General features: G+C 38.3%; 2 protein-coding genes across 3 annotated transcripts; one reads left to right on the top strand and one right to left on the bottom strand.

Annotated features, from left to right (window-relative positions):
- Positions 1-1,149: 1,149 nt before the first annotated feature.
- Positions 1,150-5,086, bottom strand: LOC105053947 (LRR receptor-like serine/threonine-protein kinase FEI 1). Its single transcript, XM_010935295.4, has 13 exons — positions 4,859-5,086; positions 4,634-4,769; positions 4,482-4,553; positions 4,261-4,332; positions 4,087-4,158; positions 3,932-4,003; positions 3,750-3,821; positions 3,467-3,573; positions 3,111-3,296; positions 2,696-3,028; positions 2,151-2,405; positions 1,680-1,813; positions 1,150-1,595 (listed from the first exon to the last, which is right to left on the bottom strand). The coding sequence occupies exons 1-13, from the start codon at positions 4,938-4,940 to the stop codon at positions 1,374-1,376; spliced, it is 1,815 nt and encodes a 604-aa protein (XP_010933597.1). The 5' UTR covers positions 4,941-5,086; the 3' UTR covers positions 1,150-1,373.
- Positions 5,087-14,591: 9,505 nt separating this feature from the next.
- Positions 14,592-21,642, top strand: LOC105053955 (ultraviolet-B receptor UVR8). 2 transcript variants are annotated; one of them, XM_019849969.3, is made up of 9 exons: positions 14,592-15,044; positions 16,458-16,613; positions 17,052-17,210; positions 19,422-19,598; positions 19,685-19,816; positions 19,907-20,005; positions 20,877-20,963; positions 21,049-21,215; positions 21,340-21,642. In XM_019849969.3, exons 1-9 carry the CDS (start codon positions 14,723-14,725, stop codon positions 21,496-21,498), a joined length of 1,458 nt encoding a protein of 485 aa, XP_019705528.1. In that variant the 5' UTR covers positions 14,592-14,722; the 3' UTR covers positions 21,499-21,642. The 2 variants fall into 2 exon arrangements, with proteins under 2 accessions (XP_019705528.1, XP_010933610.2); XM_010935308.4 differs by having other exon boundaries at positions 14,593-15,044; positions 19,907-20,020.
- The last annotated feature ends 1,995 nt before the right edge of the window (positions 21,643-23,637 follow it).

Below are 23,637 nucleotides of genomic sequence, written 5' to 3'. Positions count from 1 at the left end.
TATGGCTATGATCCAACGGAATCTTGGCACATTGCAATGTATCCGTTACCGGTCCGCCTGTGATCTGGGCACGTGAGAGTTGCAGGCGTGGCTACAAGAGAGTAGGATAGGTTGCACCTATTGTTGTGGGGGCCTTGTCCTTTTTTGAGCCTCTGTACTGTTACAAAACGTTTAAATGCGGCAGGGACCCTGCAACCGGGAGTCACAAGACTGGTACAATCTACAATGGCTCCAATGGAAGGACTGGCACGGTATTTAACGCGGTGGCCCTTCCCTTGGCCGTGGCTATACATGGCCTAAAAAGGATTTCTTGGGAAGTGGGTTGTACCATCGTGGCGTTGGATAAGGGACTGAGACAAGCTCGGACCCAATTCCCAGGCATCCACGGCCTTGGATGGTGGGGTTGGCCATTTGCTCGTCGTTCCCAACCTTGTGACTCCTCTTCCGCCATGCTAAGGTGTTAAACAAGCATTCACAGAAGGCAATGCATGAAAGAGAGTGGTTGCGGCAGCATCATCGGGTGACGGACACTGTGGTCCTTTCCTGTTTTGGTTTTGTTTCCAAGGTCGAATTCGTCCCAGACTAGACTAGGGTACCCCATCTTAATGATGCTTCTTCAGACATCAAATGGCTGTGCTGTAACAAGGGTGGCTTTAACAGGCCTGCTGCTATCGCCGGCAGACCCAGGACCAACGTAATAAAGCCACCACTAAATAAGAATCGATGCTTCAGAAGAAAGGAATAAAACGCTAGCGATGAAAAGTGCAAAGGTCACAACAAAGCAAAGATGATGCTCGAAACTACCATAAAGTGCGCCTTGTAAAGCAACATCTAAAATGGTTTTAAGGACCTACCGCTTATGATGTGTGAATTAGTATGATTTTAAAACAGACAATATTCCATGTGGAATTATAGCTTAGCCTTAATAGCCTAAATGCCCTTCATTGACATCTATGGCTCATAATATGCCCTCCCTTATTTTTGTCTCCAGGAATTCTGGTTGAACTCGGCACAGCACTTCCTACCATTATTTGTGTTTGTTGAGAAAAAATACCGCCAGTATCTGATATTGAAGGTCACATCATAACAAGAAACTGCTGATTTCTTGTTACCAAGGAACCATTCTTTTTCATCAGGCTAAGCTTGATAAACTGAACTGGTCTGCAATGAAAGCAGACAGGAAGACTACTACACAATGTTTCTCATCTATACATGCACTCCAAACAATATCCCCTGCTGGATAACCACAGTTCTGGTAAGAAGAAACACACCCCCGAAGTACAAATTCACCTAGGTGGGATGGGAGGAAATGGCCTTGATTCACAAGTGGTGTATATATACAGAACCCTGCTCCACAAATTTGAAGAGTCGGCCTAAATGTCCAAGTGAGGCTCATAGAAATCACTCAGGCAGGGTGACATAATCTCCTCCTCCAGCATTTTTAATACCCTGTTCATAGAAGGGCGATCATTTGGATTTGCTTCGGTGCACATTGCAGCTATATCAAGAATTGCTTCGACTGCTTCAACATCCACATTACCACACTTCTCGTCAACAATTTCTTCCAACCGATGCTCTCCTGATAATGTGTTCAGCTGCAACACTTGGAACGTTAGTTGATGGAACAAAGAAAGAAACACAATGGAAAAAACAATATGAGAAATGTAGAGATAACTCACCCAGCCAACAATATTCAGGCCCCTTTTGATAAAGGATGGATCTGTAGGCCTCTTTCCAGTGACTAACTCTAGTAAGAGCACACCAAAGCTATACACATCTGATTTCTCCGTTGCATGTCCATTTTGCAGGTATTCTGTTGCACAGAATGTAACATGAATGTCCAGAATCACTAGATGAACCGAAGAACCAATTGGTGAGATAGGATTTTTTTTTCTCCGTCTAATAGGCTAACCAGCCAATGTTCATAGCTGATTTAACTGATTGAAAAGTTGGAATTCTTACATTCGTTCCATTTGAATTTGACGAATGATCAACAATTTACATAACTAAGCATTAAGGAACATGTCCACAGGTTCAATAATATTTGGGATGTGCTAACTAGACTGTTTTGGGAACTTGACATCACCAGCAAAATTTGACATGTGAGACAAAGGTGCAGGTAGATAAATTTATGAAAGATATTAACAAACCTGGTGCCAAATAGCCAAAAGTACCAGCCACAACTGTCGTGATGTGTGCATCATCATCTACAAGAAGCTTGGAAAGACCAAAATCTGACACATGAGGCTCCAGGCTTCTATCTAGTAGGATATTGCTGGATTTTATGTCTCTATGCACTATCCCAGGAGAGCAATCATGGTGCAAATATGCCAGTCCTCTGGCCGACCCAAGGGCAATTTTCATCCGTGCGTTCCAGTTCAAGGGTTGTTCATCTTGCCCATGTTCTGAATGTATAGAAATGTAAAGCAGCAGTTAGTAATAGAAGGGAATAAAGTTCGCCAACTACTCAAGATGGTTGACCACTGATTTTTAAGCAGACATATGTAATCGAGGATAGGTAGAAGTGAAATAAATATCGTGAAGGTTTTGATCGCCAATGGAAAGTGTACATGGTTAACGACACATGTATGGTATTATCAGGTTGTCCATTAGTATTACTACTTTTCCACTAAAAATAACTAAACACAGGTAATTGTCTGAAAAATAAAACTAATGCTTCAGTCATGGAACCTACCATGCAGATAGTGGTCTAAGCTGCCCAAGGCCAAATAATCATATATCAGGAGTTTGGCCAAAGTGAGCCTACAATAGCCTCGCAGATTAACAAGATTGATGTGTCTGATGCTGCCCAGAATCTCGAGTTCCCTCTCAAAAATCTGATCAGATCCATCACGGTTCCGATCAATCCTCTTGACAGCAAATACATTATTATCTTCCATCACCATCTTGTAGACAGTACCAAATCCACCTGATCCAACAATATCCTCTTCATCAAGTAGCTCCAGCTTTTTTATGATCTCGCCGGACACATATGGAAGGTTTCCATGAAAAGTGATAAGTTTGGTACCTAATTAGAAAGAATATAAAATAACTCAGGGAGCTCATAGAAGACTGAGGGAAGAAGGGACAGAGGAGATTATATAGCTTACCAATATCTTGAACAAACTGTTTATCCACTTTTATGTATTCGCCTTCTACCTTTCCCTTTCTTGATAGTAAACAGATCCAAAGGAAACCAAGGACTGCAACTAATGCCAGGGCCATTGTAGACATAGCACCTATTATAATCCCATTAAGAAAATGTGTTGTTCTTTTTGTGGCGATCTGTGGGATCCCTGATGATTCAACTCCAAGAAAGATCAGAAAATGCACTCAGTATACTAAATAACAAGGTACTTCATCCTTCTCTACTCATAATAAAGTTAGGGAAGAAAAAAAAAAAAAAAAACAGAACTGTTCTATATCCTCATTCTCAAGTGTTAATAAACTCCAAATCAAAACTTGCCTGGTGAATCAAAAGAATCTGAATGTGGTAGCACTGCAGGAAAGCCCATTGAACGACGGCACAGCTTCTGGATTGGCAAGCCACATAGTTCTAAATTTCCAACAAACCTGCATCAACTTTGCACCATTATAACAACTCCAAGGAGATATTAAGGACTAACATACATCCAATCCTCACATATCAAATCTTACTTTATGACCTATTGAAAATGACGATCAAATGCATAAAAAGGCACCGATCATCTATGTTGTTAGGCATTTGGGAGAGCAGGGATGCAACTTACGAGGTATTCCTGAAAGTGCCTAGTATTCCAACATTTGGAATTTCACCAGAAAAGAAGTTGGTGGATAAGTTTCTGCAACAGAATGCACCATAAGATTCCACAATCAAAATGCAAAACTAGAGTATTATTCTAGATCAGCTAATATAGAATTAGATTAAAATGAGACTGTTTTCTAAACTCACAGAAAACGCAAATGGGTGAGACGACCGATTGAGGGAGGTATTGTTCCCCTCAGCAGATTGCTCGACAAATCCCTACATTTAACATCAAATAAACGGAAATTAAGAGAAGACATATTGAAGCAGAATAAAAGGGGCTTAGAAGTTAGAGAACATACAGGATGGTCAGATGAGTAAGCTCTCCAATCTCAGGAGGAATACTGCCTTGTATGTAATTAGCTCTCAGATACCTTCACGAACAAGGGAATACAATTTTCGTAAACAATCAAATGAGAGATACCAAGTGGAAATAAATACTTCAAAAATAGGAAAAAAAATAAAAAAGAGCATACAGTGCTCTTAGTTCAGTGCAGTTTCTGATCTCAGCCGGAACAGGTCCATGCAAGCTGTTCTGATGAAGAGCCCTGCAAAGCCCGTAAACAAAACCAAGGCCTTTAGTTCATTTTCACAAGAAAGTTGACACATTTAAGTATTCTAATCTTCTCTTCCTTTAAAAATCTAGGTATATGCTCAAGAGATAGGGGGAAAAACTTAGAAAGGCTTAAAGGCTTACAGTCTCTGGAGCCTCTGCAGCTTGCCGATGCTTGGAGAGATGATGCCTCCGAGCTGCATATAAGGTAGATTTCTGCGGGCGAAGTAGAGATGATATAAGAACGAAGAAAAAAGGAGAGTAGGGGAAGAGAGGAAAGGGCTAGGATTACAGACATGGACCGAACTCTGAGATCGGGGAAATGGCAGGTGATGCCGGTCCACCCGCAGGGGTTTGGGTCGGCCCGCCGCCAGCTCCGCAGCATCCGTTTCGTGTCATTGAACGCCGCCTTTAGCTCCAGCAGTGCTTCTCCTAAGTTTCCCAGAAGGCAATGGATTAACAGCAATGAAGACAAGAGGCAAAAGGAAAGATCTTTGCCTAAGATCGAAGTATTTTGGTACCATCAGGAGTCAAGGCCGAAGCGGAAGAGACCAGAAGAGCGATGGAAAGCGATGCAGAGAGAGCCCAAAACCGCAAAGACATTTGTCTCCCTCTCCACGGCCTCTTCTTGCTTGCAGGGGTGGCCAGAGGTAGAGATGAGCAATTTAGAACAGAGGGGTGAGAGAGAGAGAGAGGAAAGAGGAACAGAGAAGAGCTTTTAATGGTGGGTGTTATGGGAAGCGTCCTTTAATTATGAAGGCGCACACATGAGAGAGAGAGAGAGGAGGAGGGTATAGAGGGGCAGGGCAGGCATTTCTTGGCAAGCGTGCGATATTTCTGAAAGAAGTAGCCGTTGCATTAAAGATTTCAAAATAGTCTCCCACCTCTCCGGCACTCGCACGTGAGAAAGGATCCAAGGGTAAAGCCGGAGATCCGGGGTGTTGCCGGTGGTGCCGTGTCTACTCGGAGGCACGTGCCATGCACGTGAAAAACATAATGCATCGTTGTAACTAGTACCTGGATGATCGACTGCACGTGTGTAGATGATGAAGAATCATTGTTTCTGGTTATTTATCTTGCATAATTGATACAGATTATGGTGAGCTATGAGAATTGGTGCAGGACTCGAGACTTCAACAGCATTTTATAATCGCTTTCTCCTCTTCTGTCAGCTCCCCTTTAATCATGTATCATTGCACTTATCTAATAAAGAGGGCTGGTAAAATCAATTTTTATTTGGCTTTTAGTTAAATAAAACTAAATTTACCAACTCTTCTTTTATTTTCTCAAAAAAAACAAATTTAGCTTTATTGCTGATTTGGAGAAATAGTTTCTTCAAAGTCAAGTGCTTGCCGATCCCTAGTGGGAAATGACACTGCTATTTGCTTTGCACCAATTGCTTCCCTATTGTTGTCCCCTTTATTTACATGTGCTTGATAGCACTTTTCTTTGTGTAGAGCAACAATTTTGTGGAACTCGTACTAACTTTCTTCCAGCTGAACTTTCTTTTCCATAGGTAACTAATCAACAGGTGTATTATGGTCCTAAAAATAAGAATCAATTATATTTTTTAAAAAATCTATCTCTTACTATAATAAAATATATGTGTGTATATATATAAAGAGAGTCGGGTTAGAATTACATCGATTAGATTTGAACTTAGATCCAGTCAGATCAACACTCTATAATAAATATCCTACATCGATGATCTAAATCTGTGGATGTAATCTACTATCTCAAAACTACTTCTATACAAAAAATTATATGATTGAAAAATTCCTATCCTATATACATCATGTAGTCAAAAATTGAACAACCTAGATAAAATTGAATAAGATATATTTTTTTATCACTGATACATAAGCTAAAGGTCTTTAAATCATATAAATTTTAGTATGCAAATACTTTTAGGATAGTAGATCATATTTAACGGTTTGGATGATTGACGTAGAATTTTAATTGTCTAATTTTTATCTAACCGAATTTAAATCCAAATCTAATCGATCTTACTATGTATGTATGTATGTAGAATAATATATTTTAAATATTAAACAAATCTCTAACTCTAAAATCAACTACTTGGACACCTTTCCATGAGATTATAAAACTTTGCTCTATGGTACATCATAGCTCTTGTTAGAAGCCTCAGGTTCTAATAGAGTTGCATGTAAATTCTATACTTTGAACCACTTAATTATTTGGCTATAACTATAAGAGTTTGAATAAATATCTCAACATAATATGTTTAATAATGCTTGTTGAATCATAAAAAGGGTAAGGAGCAACATCCTAAGCTCACCTCTTAAAACTTCAAAAAAAACAAGCTAGTTGATCTTTTTAATGGCAAATTATAGCCTAAGCACTCCACTCATATATTTCTATATTTCTTAGTATGGAAAGGGTGCCATCTCAATTGGGAAGCTAGGGCCGGAAAGTCTCTCCTATATGCTATGCACATAAAACAATATATTAAATATCGTAGAAATATAGGTGGTTATGACCTGTTTGACATAATTCTGTTCTAAGACTTCTGTAAAATTTTTATTAAGTTTTGAAAATTTGAACTCTTTAAGAGATAAAGATAAAATCCCTAGACATGCCTAAAAAAATCAAACCTTTGAAGATGAAAAAAAAAATCATATTATATAAAAAAATTCATAAAAAAAAGAAGAGAAATTTGATGAAATATATCTTTAATTTTTCTCCTACGTACCTAAAGCATAAGCCCCACATCTTTCTTTTGGTGAAAATTTTATTTTTTAAAGTCTAGCTTGGTGTGCCGATAAAAATTTCATCTTTTAAAGTTTAGCATAGTGTGTCTAACTTTATTATTAATATCTTGTTATGTATACTACATATAGAAGTGTGATATTTATGATAAACTCAAAACTGGAAGCAAATTAATCATTTTTATAATTGTCATCCTCTTTTTCTCTTTTTTAAAAATATGAAACACAATAATCATGTTAGAGCTTCCCCATTGGGGAGTTGGCTTCGGTGTTACCCATAATTTTTAAAGTTGTCCTTATATACAGAGAAAGATAGGTAATACTATAGATAATATGGTAGACAGAATTATACATACATACATACATACATACATATATATATATAGAAAATTAGAATTTTATTGGAACTCTTCAAATAAAAAAAATCCGTTAAAGGAGGAAAAGATAATGAAAAAAAAATGCAGACTCCTAAGTGTGAAAAAAGTTATTCTAATTGATTTTCTTTTTCTCTTAGTATTAACCTTTCTCTGAGGTGCAGCGTGAAAACATGCGGGAAGTGGGGACAAAGGCCTCGGTGTTGCATGCACCAGGTGCAATTGGACCGCGTCAAATCATATGGTGGATAACATGCCACGCTACTCTTGTATGTCGCCCTATCCATCGTGCATATGCTCCGGCACTTGCGCTGGTTCACTTGCACCTGGTGCATGCAATAATTTCTCTGGAAAAAAAAAAAAAAAGGGATGGAAGAATGAGCTCAGCATGTCACGAGGAAAACGTAAGCTTCTCAGCAACGCCATTCTGGTCAAAGCGGCCGGTGTCTTTCTTTTTTTTTTTTTTTTTCTTTCTTTCTTTTTTTTGTAACATACAGCCTCTTTTTCCGCGTTCCTGAAGCCGTCCAATCTTTGATTCCATGGCCAGCGCGAGTGCGCCACAATTGTCCTCCGATAGCTACAAGACCAAGGGGGTACGTATTTTTTTCTATTTATTCGTATGCATGGCATAGAAACAAACAAACAAAAAAGAAAAACTCTCTAAAACACAATCGTTATTAAAATGAAGGAAAACTAGCGGAATTTTTATATTTTTATCGCACATCTATTTATTCAGATGTACCATGTAGCTATAAAATACCGGTACAAGATTCAGCTATAAAATTCTGAAATCTCGGTATTAAGAAAAACTGGTGGAATTAGTTTTCTATTCCTTGTCAAATTAAGAAGGTTTAATTATGCAAAAAACTTTTAATTTTATTAAAAAATTTTAATTTCATTTTAAACTCTTATTTAGTATAATTAGACCATTCAATTTTCATATTGATTTAATTTGGATCTAATTTGTAATTTTCACTGGCCTACCAGAGTTACCATACGATGGAGCTTTGAATATGATAAAAAAAAAAAAGAAGAAGACCACATAAGCAGATTACACGGTATCACATGGTATTATTATCATCAAAGATTAACAAAAATTACGGTTAGGATCCAAATTGATTTTGTCTGAAAGTTGGATGATCTGTTTATACTAAATAAAAATTTGGAATGAAATTGAAACCTCCCAAAAGTTCTGGATTTCTTGCTTGATTAAGCCAAATTTAGAATTGTCCCAAAGAAAATCCCCAAACTTTTCACCTCCAGATTCTTTTCCAAATTTCGTAACTCTCTTCATGATTTCAAGAATAGATGGTGCTTTCTTTTGGATCCACCCCACCGGATGCCTAAAATCCTCTACTCCAAGATAGGCTTTAGTCACCCTCACCACCCCAGTTTATGCTATGAATCAGAGGGATTGCTTCGATGTATTTTGTACTACATATGAGCTCAAAGAGGTAATTTTTTTTTCTCATTTAGGAGGCGAAAAATATTTACATAAAAAAACAGTATTTCCCAAAATGTCTTTCAGTATTTTTTATATTATATCTTTCAATTAAATATTAACTTCTATTAATTTTTTGGATTACTTCTTCGATTATTTCTATTATATTAATTTTTAATATACTTATTCGATAAATATTTATTAAATATTAGCTTTTACTAATATGTAATTCTTTTGATTTTTTTCTTAAGCATAAAGGTAGCGCTTCAATTGCAACTTCATATTTTGTGTAATGGCGATCAGAAATCAAAAAAAAAAAAAATCCCACATCTAGATTAATATTAGAATTTTTAAATTATTTCTTTGATTACTTTTATTATATTAGCTTCATCTTAAATTTTAAATGTATAAAAATAAATCTTAATTTTTTCTTCATGCAATTTCTTTAATTATATATCCATTGTTGTTAGTGGTTGAAAAAAAAGGAGATAAAGAGAAAAAATGAGCAATGGGTGGAAATTGATATGACTCATATTCTCTATCCTAAAATCAATCCTTATATATTTAGTGTTGGCGCCAATCCCCTCGTCGCCTGGTCGCCGGGAGCGAGCACCTGCAAAAAAAAGTCCACGCTGATCGGAGGCGGCACCGACGGGAACCCTCCGACGGTCAAGTCAGAGAGGAGACTGGGCAACAGTAAAAAGGAGACAAGGAGCTCTACGAGAGAGAGTGAGAGGGAGAGCTCGAGGGTGTCGAAAAAAGGGGACCTCTTAGCACTGTTGCCCTCCCTGATTTATAGTAGGAGATGGTATGGCCTCGCCGTCGGTGATGTAGACAACTGGAGGGTTGTCAAATCGCCGGAGGTTGTCACGTCGTTGACAAAGTTGACAGGTCCTAAGAATTAATTCTCGTCCTTAGCAAGACAGCGCCCCAGGCTCCCTGGCAGGACAATGCCCCCTGGCGTCCGTACGGCGTCTACTTGATGGGACTGCAGCCCATGCCGCCCATTCAGCATCTAGGAGGGCCTGATAGGAAGTCAGTGATGGGGGGTCGGCTCTCAGGCGATCGGAGGTGACGTAGGCTCGGTAGGTCGATCCGCTCCGATCGGAGCACAGTCGGTAGTTGCTGTGGGTGTCGCCCATCATCGATCAGACGGAGTCGGTCGGTCGGACGGAGTCGGTCGGATGGAGCCAGTCGGTATATCCCAACATTTAGCATTGGCGATGATGAGTATTGTATTAATAATGTTAATATTAATTTGCCCAAACCATATATAAAGTAGGTAAATGTGGACCGAATCCATTTTTAAGACTTGCAGGAGAATTTGGTGTATCATCAAACTTATAATAGAAAAGGAATATTAATCAAGATAACTAATCCACAGTAATATCTTAATATAATAATAGTCTTATGCAATCAAAAATTAAATCTAATTTCATTTTACCTTGTTAACCTTTCCTCTATTTCTTCTCACAATTGAAGTAATAGGTGATTCACGCGACAGTAAGGGTCGGTAAATTTATTTTCTTTTTTTATTTGGTATATGAGGACGGTCACACCATTCTGGTGTGAGAGCAGTTCAAGAAGTCAGAATACAAAAATTTTTGTAGAATCGATAAGAAACTATCACTCTGTCGTCAAGCTCAGTCTTTAGAGCGCTTAGCAACAAACGATGCGACCTAATTTACTGCATTGTTCATCTTCCGATAGACATGCCATACCACCACTGCAGTTGAGAAACAAAGAGTAGTCCAAATGTCAAAGAGTAGAGGATGGACTTCTAGCTGCCTTTTGTTGTCACAAATCCATCCAATGATGGTGGCAGAGTCACCTTTGATGAAGATCCTATCCGTCCGCAGCACCTGTCTAGCAAAGATGATGTCCGTCCAGGCAGCATGAAGCTCAGCTTCTGAAACTGAAAGCTCGAAGAGATGGGAACCTCCAACTACCAGTAGTCTGGCATCTGAATTCTGGATAACAAATCCAGCACCAACCCTTCCATCTTTGACATTGCCATCAAAGTTCACTTTGACAAACTCTAAAAGAGGGGGCTCCTAGGAGATGAAAATGACTCTCCGGTTCATTGCAGGAGCAGCAAGGGAGTCATAGTGAATGGAGGCATCGAGGGACGGATTAGCAGCATCAAAGTAACTATAATCTGCAACCAAGTAGATCGCTCTCTCCAAAACGTAGTGTGCAAGAACCACCTCATCCTTAAAGACTAGGCTGTTTCTGGAAAGTTAAATCTGGTAGACGATGTAAACCAACTAACCCCCCAAGTGGAAGTCATCCTGTCAGCTAAACTCTGACGGATCATGCTTAGGAAGGACACTAGCAAATCACCCTCAGCCGTCTCCCAAGATTGGCCGCTGGTCCTCCTCCAAATCAGCCTGGCCCTAGGATAATGCAGGATGGCGTGCTCAGTGGACTCATCCTCCAGCTTGCAGATCGGGCAAGAATCTGGTAACTTCATTTCCTTATCTCTGAAAAGCATGTGCATCAAAAGTCGGTCCCATGCAAGCTTCTAGAGAAAGAGTCTCACTCTGGGATGGGTGGGTACCCTCGATCCTTTTATCCATCACCGTCTTGTACATCTCAAAAAAATCCCTCAAGAAAATCCTAGGACAGTAAGATCGGCCCCACACCCTCAGATCCTGGCTGCAGAAAATCAGAATAGGAGTGGTAAGGATCTGATCAGCAAATGGGCCATCAAATAATCTAGTGATCTACTGTGCTCTCCAGCCCCTACCATCGGTGTTAAGTAGATCAGAGATACGCAGATGATCATCCACCTCACTACTAATATAGGTCAGCCATTGGGAGAAAGAAAGATTGAAAATCCAAGCATCTTGACTCACGACCACCAAAGTCCCATCCCCAATCAGCCATCTGACCTGAGCCAAAATAGCAAGCCCACGAGCACAGATCTCCTTTCAGAGGAAAGAGCAACCATGGGGGGCTATGATCTGGGACTCCTGGCTCCATGCCCCATACTGGGCCTTCATCATCCTACTCTAAAGGCAGTTATATTGAATGAAAAATCTGGCAGCATGTCTAGATATCATAGCTTCCCTCCTAATTATCAAAGATTGAATCCCCAGACCACCATCTCTCACAAGCTGGCAAACCGCCTCCTAGGATAGCAGATGGATCCTACGCCTATCGTTCCCCGAGCCCTATAAAAAATTTTGAAACCGCTGCTCCAATCCTTTGAGACAAAAAATTGAGATGATCGTATAGGCCAAGAGGTACATCGGGATAGAACTGAGCATCGATCCCAAAAGAGTCATTCTGTCCATCATGGAAAGGATGTTGGCCCACCAACCCTTGAGTCGATCTTGAATCCGCTGCTCCAAAGGTCTACAGTCAGCCCTCCAGAGATGTCGATTGATGATAGGAACGCCCAGATAGATCAAGATCCCAGTCAATTTTGAGATCCCCAACCACTTCGAAATCACCTGCTTCATCTAGATCTTCATCTTGGAGCTGAAGATGGCTGTAGATTTCTGCAAGTTCCCAAGCTGCCTTGACATCTAACAATAAGCCTCAATAATAGATGCAAAACACCTCGTATTCCACATCGAGGCCCATCCAATGAGGAGATAATCATCTATGAAGAGGATGTGTGAGAGCGACTGCACCCCAGGGGCAGGCCAGTAGGGCTCCGTACTGATCCTTGGACCACTGCCCTCAACATTCAAGATAAAGCATCAGCACATAAAATAAATAGATAAGGAAAGAGTGGGCAACCTTAACGAAGTTTGATGGTCGAATGAAAGAACTCCGTCAGGACACCATTAATCAAGATAGCAAAGGTGGGAGTCTCCATGCTATCCATGGTCTAGTCAATCCATCTCTCCTGAAATCTGAACTCCAGAAGGATCTGCCTGAGGAACTGCCACCTCTTCCGATCATACTCATGCTCCATATCTAGCTTGATTGCCATAAGACTCTGGCGGACGGGAGCACGCTGTAGATCATGCATAAACTCTTGGGCAAGTAAGACATTGTCGGTGATGTTTTAGCTATTGACAAAAGCAACGACAAATCAAGCGAGGTATAATCAGCTTTAGACGACCGATCAGGATCCTAGCATACACCTTGTAGAGAGTGGTATAAAGACTGATCGATCTGAAGTATCCTGGAGTTGATGCATCTTGCCACTTTGGGATAAGGATGATCAGAGTCTTTTTTCACTCCTCTGGAATGCCTCTGGACTCAAATACTGTCTACACCGCCTCGACCACCTCATCTCTGACAATAGAACAATACCGATAGAAGAGTGAGGGAAAGCCATTCGACCCTAGGGCCTTATCCACCCCGAGAAACCAACTAGCCCTTGCATCTCCTTGGCTAACATCAACAGGTCAGAACCTCATTCTCCAGATCAGAGATCCTGGTCATGGTCTGGGACCCTTGAAGGTGGCAGATCACTGCCCAAGGATGCCGTCCAGCAAGATCTAAAGAACTGAAATATTTGCTCCCTAATCTCCTCACTATCATCCACAACTCTATCGTTGCTCTCTCTCAACTACCTGATGCGGTTGACGAACCTAGTAAACTTGCTTAACATGGCTGAATTCGAGCCTGGCTCAACTAAAGGTATCCTTTGTTCTTTTTATGCTCGGATCCCATCTATCTCGGTATTTGGGTTTACTTTCCAGAGTCAAGCTTGCTACTTATTAGGCTTCAGGCTTTCAGGTTTGGTTGTAGGCTCTGCTTAAATCTCTCTCTCTCTGAGATGCAAAATGTACTAAGGGAGAGGGGGCGAAGGGGGAGGTGGGACGGAGGGTGATTAGTTTGGTGGAGAGAAGGAAGGGAGGTGGAGGTAGGACAAGGGGTAATCGAGTTGATGGGAGGAGCATAAGAGGAGAGAGAGGTGGGATGGGGAATGGTCGGAGTCGTCAGATTGGTAGCGAGAAGGAGGTGATCGGAAAGAGAAGTGTGATGGGGGTGGCTAGAGCAATTGAACTGGTGGGGAAGAGGAGGTGGATTGGGGAGGGATAGGGTAGTGGCAGGAGGTAGAAGGGTGGGGGAGGTGGGACGGCGGCTATCGGGGTAGGGGGAGGGAAATGAGGCTGGGGGAGAGGGTGTGGGGGTGGAGAGAGATGGAAAGGATGAGATAAAAAATAAAAAATATATAATAATATATAATATATAGTATATAATATATAAATATATAAATATCTAGTCAGATCAGAAGATGTAAATCCAAGCCTGACGTGTGTTTCTTAATCTTGAACTTTTTAGGGCATACATACAAGTGTTGCTTTTATGTTTATAATAGCATATAAAATTTGAATAAATAATATACATCTATTTAATATTTCACTAAGTTTATAAATAGAATATATTATTATTAATAAACACTGTATATAAAGATTATTTAATATTTAGATTAATATAATTTTTACATATTTAACACATTATCACAATTTAATAAATATTAATATTTACTATTAATATAAGTTAATATAATACTCAAATTTTATGCAAAAGAATATTTAATATTTATGAACATATTAATATTATTATTAATATAAATTTAATATAGAACTTATTAATATCAATATTAATATTTATTTGATATGGAAGTTAAATATATGATCAATATATAATTTATTTATTTATTTTTGATTGAAATAGGAGGCAGGTGAGATACCCCCGATCAATATATAATTTATTAATATAGAAATTTTTAACATAGGGCCCGATCTGGTTCGTCTCTTCACCCTTCCGTCTAATAATACTTTTCATTATCTTTCTTGCGCTGGCATCATACTTGTTAACCATCATGCGAAAGCCCTAGAGGATCTCATTTACGAATGTATTTTTCTTGGGATGGAAAAGAATTTCTCTGCTCAAATATCTCTCTTTATTAAAAGTAGAACAAGAACTTCTATGTTGGATGGGAGGTTAAGCATGGAAGGAGACTTCGTGGAAGAGAAGGCGGCCGTGGGCATGGGGGGAGAGGACAGGTACGACGAGGAGGTCCGAGCCTGGAGTTGGGGCGCGGCCTCCGATGGGCAGCTCGGGATGGGCACCGTCGAGGACCAGCTCCTCCCCCAGGCCCTCCTCAACTTCCCACCCCTCTCCTCCTCCCCCGCCACGCGCCGCATCACCCAAATAGCTTGCGGTGGCGCCCATTCAATCGCCTTAACCGGTAACGATCAAGAAATCCTTCGCTTCAAGATCCTATCTTCACCACTTCAACTCGGAATTTGATACTGTTGTGATTTAATCACACGAAAGCTCTCAGCTTTTTGCTAAAAATTGAATATTTAAGTGTTTCGAGGGTTTGGAACTGTTGGCCTTGGTGATTTTCTTGTCTTGACATGAGATTCTTTGCTTAGTTTAGAAGCAGCGGAGGTTCGATTAGTTAGGGTTTTGGTGGATATCTTCTTGTAGGCTAACACTTTTTATCATGAAAAGATTTGATTTAAGGGTGGGATGCCAATAGACTGCATTGTCGATATGTTAAGAATTTTGGCAATGCACATATATGGGTGTTCTAGGTTGATAAATTGTTAGATGCGTCAGGGCGTTTGTATGTCAGAGGGTTCAAAACATGTCTATTTTAGCTGGCAAGAAATTATAAACTAACCTTGTTAGACATAATTCAGCATATCAGTCATTTATCATTTGCAACTTTGTAGACCTTTTGTGCTTGTGTGCCTGGCATTTATGTTGTCATATATTGTCCCTACGTCTGGCAATTAAAGCTTTTGTTCTAATAGGACCTTGCGTTTCCTTATAAATTACTTTCAGATAGCAAGCAATACAAATACAATCACTACAGACATTTCAACTAAAGTAATTTGCTCATGTTTTTGCGCACAAAGAATCGAGATATGTATTGTATCTAAGATATATGAGTTTTTTACACACACATGCACATCATCTCTGATGTATATAGGATATATTCAGTCACACATATAATCATCTGTGAGATACTTTTTTCTTTGGGAAAGTTACTCCCTTGTCCTATGTGCAAATAATTACCCCTACTTGACTATAAACTTTGTCTGAAATTGATTTCAGATAATGATCAAGTGCGTGCAAGAAAGCTACCTTCTGTAATTAGAGGATGAATGCCCTTTAATGACATATACAGATATATTTGAATTGTTTTGGAAATCATAATTATTTTCTCTACAATGAATTTGATTTTATGACTAGTTTCTTTTTCTTTAAATTTATTGCTGAATGCTATTCGTTTTTGTCAGTAAGAACGTTATTCGTCATTTGAAGTGCCATAACTTATTAATGATGCCTACTTTATGATTTCAAGTTTCTGTTGGGCAGTTACTACTTAATCACTTTGAAAGTCTGCTAGTGATGTTGGATAACCTTTTAAAGGTTTGCATTCAATTTATATGGCCATCCTATTTTGAGAAACTTCATCAGATTGGTTTTTCTACTTGCAATGATCCTTCAGTATTTTCTTTCATGTTTATAATTTTGGAATGCTGCTTGGTATTTCTTTCATAATTACTATAATAATTTGATATGGATGGAGACCAATCTATTTATGCTATAATGGTATGATGTCATATTCACTTCGACAGTTTTGTAGGTGATGGAAGGGTACTGACATGGGGGAGAGGTACATGTGGTCAACTCGGTCACCAAGAGCTGTCAAACTGCTTGCTGCCAAAGCCTGTAAAGTTCCTTGAAAGCTTTACTATATCCTATGTTTCTGCTGGATGGAATCACTCTGGCTTTGTTACAGGTTTCTAAATGCTGGAACAATTACTTCCTCTTCTTTACCTGATACTGATATTAAATTCCAGTTTTATTTTGATACTTTAATGTGATAAAGAGAATATGAAAGGAAAACAAATATACATTAGTCACAAAAACATAAAAGTTTAGAAGTTAGCATTATATGCACTACAGATGCAACCGGCAAGGTACCATTACCAGGATGTTCATTACTGATGCATATTCATGTGGTGATAAATTTTAAATCTATCATATTAAAGTTCAATTCTCAGTTCTGGTATGTCATTTGTTATTTTTAATGCTGAATCTGCATTTAAGAGGCCGGCTTTTCATTCTTACAGTTAGTATGTTACTGTGTCATCAGAGCATGTTGTCTACTCACTTTCAGTATCCCTTTTTATCTGTCTTGATTGTTCTCTCTCTATTTCTTTTTCCTGCTTCTCAGATGCAGGACGACTCTTTATGTGTGGGGATGGCTCATTTGGGCAGCTTGGAAATGGAGATCATCAGTCACATGGTTCCCCTGTAGAAGTCTTATTCTTTTCTTCAAAGCATGTTGAGCAAATAGCATGTGGGATGCGCCATTCTCTTGCACTGGTGTCTGGTAAAGATATAAATGATATATGTCTTCATGAAGTTAAAGTTGATAGCGCCAATTCTGTTTCAATCGAATGTCAACAAGCTTAATTTGCTTTATTTATCAGCTTCCCTTCCAAAACCTGAAAAGAAAACCATGACACTCAATGGATACTAACATTTTCTTTTATTAACTTCTAAGTTTTTCACCCCCCTTTTTGGCAGAAGTTTGAGAAAATGAACTGGAAAAGTAGTATTTGAGATTTATTTTCATGATATCCTACATGTTTGACTATCTTGGCACAATTGTCTGATTTGGATGTATCTGGATCTTGATTAGTGATTTTGGCACCAATGTCTATTTTAATATATATTTAGTCTCACATGAGCTTTTTTTTCCCCTAATTTCCATTTTGAGGTTCAAATATAAAAAACTTTTCACATCGCACCATTACAAAGAAGTCGTAATGTAACTTGATGTATAGTAGGGGTTCAACTTCATTCTTGTTCTGTATTTAATTATATTGATCTGGTAACCATCCAGAGACGTATGATGTTGCCTGTTGGTACTTTGACATCATAGAGCTAAATGAACTTAGATGTCACAAATGGAAGAGTTTGAAAACTTTCAAAACAAAAGAATGGCACAGCTGATGTGATTCTATCATGCACATGCATACACGTATGTAATATGCTAAACTGAAGCCATGCCGTATATGCATTCCCATATGTCACATGCTAAATTTGAAATAATTATATGCATGGACAAAACAAATCGGCATATTGGAGAGTAATATTAAATGGGAAATGGTGAAATTCTATCATGCCAAATAGAATTATTAGTTAGTGTCCTTATGTGAGATTAGATTGGAGTATTTGAATGTCGCTAACATAAGCCCATGCGCAAGAACACTAAGAAAGTAGTTGTACTTTCACATCCAGATGGAGCTCCGTAAGTATCAGTTATGTTAAAATGTATGTAACACATTAATCTTTTAAATTCTGATGTGGTGGACTTCGGATTTTGCTTTGGTTTGGCCAATAGGCTTAGATGCAGTGCTCTATATAAATTGAGGAACAAAGTCTCAACTAGTATATTGCCAAAATAAAGTGTCAGTTAGTCTGTTTTATGCTATGTAATTATTAGGAGATCACAGAAGTTGCTCTACTCTTGGTGGACTGCAAACGAGGAGGAAACAATATTAAAATCAAACTTTAAAGTCTTGCACATAGTGCATGTGGTTGTCAAAGGTTTGGCAGGATAATGGCATGCCTCTCTCTTGTTCTAGTAATTAGAAGCACAAAACCAAGGTTTTAAGTACTGGATTGTACTGATCCAAACCTGAAGGGACCATTCCATACTGATAAGGAACCAATACTTGGTACCCTCTGTACTGACATCAAAATCAGATGGGTGTGTTGTGTTAACACTTGGTACACCTGTACGGGGCAAATGCTGGTAGGTGTACCAGTCTCAGTACCTAAAACCTTGAACCAAAAATATTAAGGCATGCTGTGAATTGTTGTCTTATTCTTTGTCGAGGCAACCCCTACATTATGTTAATAATCTTAGATCTCCGTACCCATTAACTTACCTTGTGACTTACATGGCATGCCTCCTCTCTCTTACCAAAGTTCTCTTAGCCAAGCATAAGACACCACATCATTCCAAGGGTGGATGTTAGATCAGGTGCTGGATAAAAGCACTTTGATCCTTAAAGTAGATCGCATTTAAATGCGTAAAGCTTGTTGAAAGGTTAAACCTGAGTTTGTGTTGCTTGAGAACTTTAATCCATTGCTGGCTTTTGTGTATGTGTTGTAATGCCATTGGTTCGGTTATCTTTCCTTGATGCCAACTGTAATGCTGGATATGTTGATGATAATAGCACCTGAAAAGAATGTCAGATGATCATATGGAATATAAATCTTGACCCAAGTTTCATATGGTGGCACGGAAACAGACACTAATGACTAAGAAAATGTTGCCTAGAGCATATAATTTTATGATTGGCATTTCTGAAAATGCTGTAACCCAAACGTGGAGGTTTGCTTTTATGAGAGTAAGCCAGATAAGTTCATCATTTGAAGATTTGTGTAAATTAGTTTTCAAAAGTTGTCATAATTTGAACTTTTAATATTGTTCTGCTAATATTTACAGCAGGAACAGTTATTTGGTTGAATTGAGATTGTATATTGTGATTCTGTGGATTTGTATGTACTTATAGCATGTGGTAATCAGATGCAGGATCATCAGGCAGTTTGATCTATGGTTTTGGTTCTGCGAGACATGGGCAGATCGGAATGTTGGAATCTCGAACCCAGAGATCACATAATTTTCCTAAAGTTATTGAAGGATTTGAGAATTGTGAAATTGTTAGTATATATGCCAATGGAGATCATAGTGCTGCATTGTCTGGTAAATTCTACAGATTGTTTTTGTTTGTATAATGCTCATATATTTTTCTTGTGATATTACTTGAAACTATTTTGCTTTTGTATCAGCTGATGGCCAGTTATACATTTGGGGCAGAAGATTCAGTGGAAGATCGGATGATCACATTCCTCAAATTTTGCCTTCACCTTTGGGGATCACTGAAGTTGCTCTGGGATGGAACCATGCTTTAGTATTAACTGGTACATATGTCATGATAAGTCCATATTTTTAAGCTCTATTTTGCAGCATGCAGCATGCAGCATGTCAGAACTTTCTGGATTATGTTGCAGATAATGGAGTATATATGTTTGGTGGTTATCGCCATGGGATGCTTAGCGGTTCTCCACTAGCGAACCCAATTCAGCATGCATTGTTTCCATCTGCTCAAGGTGATAGCTCAGATGGTAAATCTCTAATTTTCTTTTCAATTTCTTGTCTCTGATCAAAATTATAACTATGAAATGCTGTGGGATCAAAGCTTGTGCCATTTAATCCCAGAACAGGCAATTTGTTTTCATCAAGTCGTCTCTGATTATTGCCAACAGTTTCTTTAAAGGTCAATGGATATCCATCTTCTTGAAGAAGAATAAAAAAAGAAAACTGTCTTGACTGCTAGTAAATATATTATGTGTATCCTGCTCGAAATTTTGTCCACTTAACAGTCTAGAGGGGTTGATTCTTAGACCTCAAATTTGCAACTAACCAGCAGACTTAAAGGCCTGAAAATGGAATTTTAAATCTGTTAAGTCTTTTGTTTATTTAATTATTATTTTCTGACAAATGGAAGTTGTATTCATAAGCTTCTTAAAAAAAAAAAGAAGAGGTTGCATTGGTAAGGGAAATTGGATGCATGAGTCTGGAAATTCTAATAATGAGCAAGAACTGAAGCAGTATTGGAAGCATATTTGATGTCTGTTCCATGGTGTTTTTTTTTTTTTTTGCCCCTCTTTTGTGCTTTTTGCCCTTTTTTTTTGTTGCATGCATTCTTTTATATTTCACAATGGAGGGACTTGTCATGATTAAAGTTCTTGGGATCATTGTAGTTGGCGTGAGTAAGAAATGGCTAAAATGGTAGCTTCTCCAACACCTGATGCAATTTATTTGGTCTATAGAAATTTGCAGTATGTAACATAAAATGGAACATTTTGTGAGCCAAATTATTTGGTACCATCTCTGTGTCTATTCAGTACTTATTTTACTCTTAGTAGGAGTTGGCGAGTCCTCTAAGGTATGTTTGACTTAAGACTGGCATTTTTACAGCACCAACTCTGGAGAAGGTACCTTGTCTTGATGATGAAAAGGTAGTGCACATTGCAGCTGGTGCGGAGCATTCTGCTCTTATAACAGGTAAGCTAGTAGAACAGATTATATTTTTGTCCGGCTAAAAGCTGTCTAAATTGTGATGTTTCACTTGGAAACTGATTATTTTCAGATAAAGGAACGATCATGACATGGGGCTGGGGAGAACATGGCCAGCTTGGACTGGGGAACACATGTGATCAAACTAGCCCTCAGATAGTTAATATAGACTGCAAGCGATCAAGTACTTCTGTTCAACTAGGAATTTACTGTGGCAGTGGATTTACTATAGTAGTGAAGGTAAACTCTAAGTTATTATGAGAATGATTTATCATTCTATGGTTTTATGGTTCAACTTGTATCAGTGTCAGCTTCTGCTATGAAATTTTGGTTCTTATAATTTTGTTATATAAATGAGTTACAGAGTACTCTTTCCCCCACCCGCCGGCAATTAGGCTTGCATGCACGGCCGCCTTCCTCGGCAGGAGAATTAAAATCATCCTTTCCCTTACAACGACAAGGTGATGCACAACCACACCTTGTGATATGGGACAAAAAGAAAAGAAAAGAAAAAAGAAAATAAAGAAATGAAAAAGAAAACTTCTCACTTTCTACTATAATCGAGCACAAGTTGTGTGTTAGTGGTTGGATGGTTATTCATGGAAAGCAATGTTGATGGTGAGGTTTTTGAAATTATGTTAGACTTCTGCAGCCACTTTGGTCTGTCTATCTGATCCTTTTGGTGCCAAGCCAATCCTTGTGCTATTCATGGAAAGCAATGCTCATGGTCAGGTTTTTGAAATTATGTTAGACTTCTGCAGCCGCTTGGGTCTATCCATCTAATCCTTTTGGTGTCAAGCCACAAGCCTCGTCGAATTTGCTTCATATATGCAGTTGGGATTGCATATAAAATGATGACAAAGTGTGCGAACTCTGATGACAGGCCAAATTGGAAGGCAGAATTTAACTTCTTACTAAGAGCTGTGAAAAATTATGAAATAATGCAAGTGTAATAGTAATACTAGGGAGGCACTGCTTTTATGCACCGTGGTGGTTGAACGTGGAGTGGTCAAACGTAGTCTAGGAAACTTTCCGCATGTAATCGGGTGATAGAAAGCACTTTCCATGCTTTAACCATCTCCACCTGTATTCTTATTCATGGTACCTATAATACAAGTAGGCTTGAAATTGGGTCATATCCAGCTGACTCCAAAGTCCAAAACCAAGAAGTTTCACTTAATTTTTATTTCTTATATTTTTACAGAAACATGGCCTTAAAAGGGAACAATGAAAGAATAGAGAAAGGTTGGGTTGTGGATGGTGGCTGCGTCTTCTTTAGCTACCCAAGGAAGACCTACTCTCATATACTACTTCACCATCAGTTTGTTAAGCATATTTGCTATGCTACGCTATGCTAGTAAAAAGACTATTAAAATGGAAGGAAGGCCACTCTAGTAGCCTGATCTTTTTGTGAACCGAACCGCTTAGGAAAAGAGTTTCATTCAGTCTTTAAGCTGGGTGGATTATTGAATGGGATTTTGATTCTCATCAATGATTTAAAGTAAATTTTAGTCGTTGTTAGAGAGTTGCAAACTATTTATATCCTTTGGCGGGTGCTTGGTGGCAATTATGGCAAGATTATATGTAATTTTGCAACAAGTAATCAAATTATACTATTTATTTTCACAGATAATGTTGTAATGCAGTATTACCTCAAAAAGAGATAATCTGATCGTTTAAGAAGAGGTGGTTATGTGATTATATGTAATCATGCAAGCTTGCAAGATAATTTTATGATCAAAATACCTCTATCAAAATAAATTAAAATCTATATGAAATAAATTATGGGTAGTCTCAATTGATGAAAATAAAAAAAAAAACATAATGAGTGGTTCCGACCGGTGATGTCATCGAAAATGATTAGTTTCGAAATTAAGTTGTCTATTTAGAAAATAAATAATAATCAATAAGTAAGGATGGAAATATTTTGAAAAATTTAGTTTATATTTCATGTAATTTAAATTATATACTAAATACTATAATGTAAAATTTTTTATTATTTTACAATAATATTACTGTACATATCAAATACTGTGACATAGGATTCTCTGTTATTTTATTAAATAATTATATTCTCTTTGTAATCATATTATCATAACAATATTATCTATGCAGTGCACCAAATATCTCTTCGAGATCTCACTGATGTAATCGTGAAAAAACATCAATCATTATTTTGCATGAAACATAGCATCCAAACCCCCATATCCAAACCCCCATGTACTTGAGAAAACTTTTTTGGAAACAGAGTAGCCCGTTAAGCTATCTTGAGTTGATAATAGGAGGGTCTAGAGGCAGGTCACCCACCAGTAAAGTTAATTGGGCTATCGTCAATTTTCGCTTGCTTCGCCATGGGCACGGTATGCTCTGATCCAGGGACCAGCTTCCGGTAAAACGGACTCGAACCTAGACTACTAGGTCATTTATTTATTTTAAAAGTAAAATAGGTCACTACGTGTCAAATTTATAATATCAAAGTTGATGAAGAAAGGTCCCCGTGATTGCATAACCTTGAGTTGTTTTTTCTTTAATGAAAAAATATTAAGTGAAAACTGAAAGTTTGGGAGAAGTTCGGATATTTGTGAATATTGGACCCCATTTTTCCGATAGCTGATTTTAACCTCGAGAACCGGACAAAAAACAAAATATTTCCTCTTTTTTT

This window comes from Elaeis guineensis, chromosome 2 (genome assembly GCF_000442705.2).
Source record: "Elaeis guineensis isolate ETL-2024a chromosome 2, EG11, whole genome shotgun sequence".
Lineage (NCBI taxonomy): Eukaryota > Viridiplantae > Streptophyta > Magnoliopsida > Arecales > Arecaceae > Elaeis > Elaeis guineensis.
Note: the sequence above shows the minus strand (reverse complement) of the source record. Positions and strands in the feature narration are given on the sequence as shown.

Bases quoted from the DNA above. Each gene is read 5' to 3' on its own strand.
- LOC105053947 (XM_010935295.4), bottom strand. From the start codon at position 4,940: ATGTCTTTGCGGTTTTGGGCTCTCTCTGCATCGCTTTCCATCGCTCTT. The intron at 4,770-4,858 runs GTACCAAAATAC...TGGGAAACTTAG, and splicing joins TTCGGCCTTGACTCCTGATG to GAGAAGCACTGCTGGAGCTA. The intron at 4,159-4,260 runs GTATGCTCTTTT...TTGTTCGTGAAG, and splicing joins TGCACTGAACTAAGAGCACT to GTATCTGAGAGCTAATTACA.
- LOC105053955 (XM_010935308.4), top strand. From the start codon at position 14,723: ATGGAAAAGAATTTCTCTGCTCAAATATCTCTCTTTATTAAAAGTAGA. The intron at 16,614-17,051 runs GTTTCTAAATGC...CCTGCTTCTCAG, and splicing joins TCACTCTGGCTTTGTTACAG to ATGCAGGACGACTCTTTATG. The intron at 19,817-19,906 runs GTACATATGTCA...ATTATGTTGCAG, and splicing joins CCATGCTTTAGTATTAACTG to ATAATGGAGTATATATGTTT.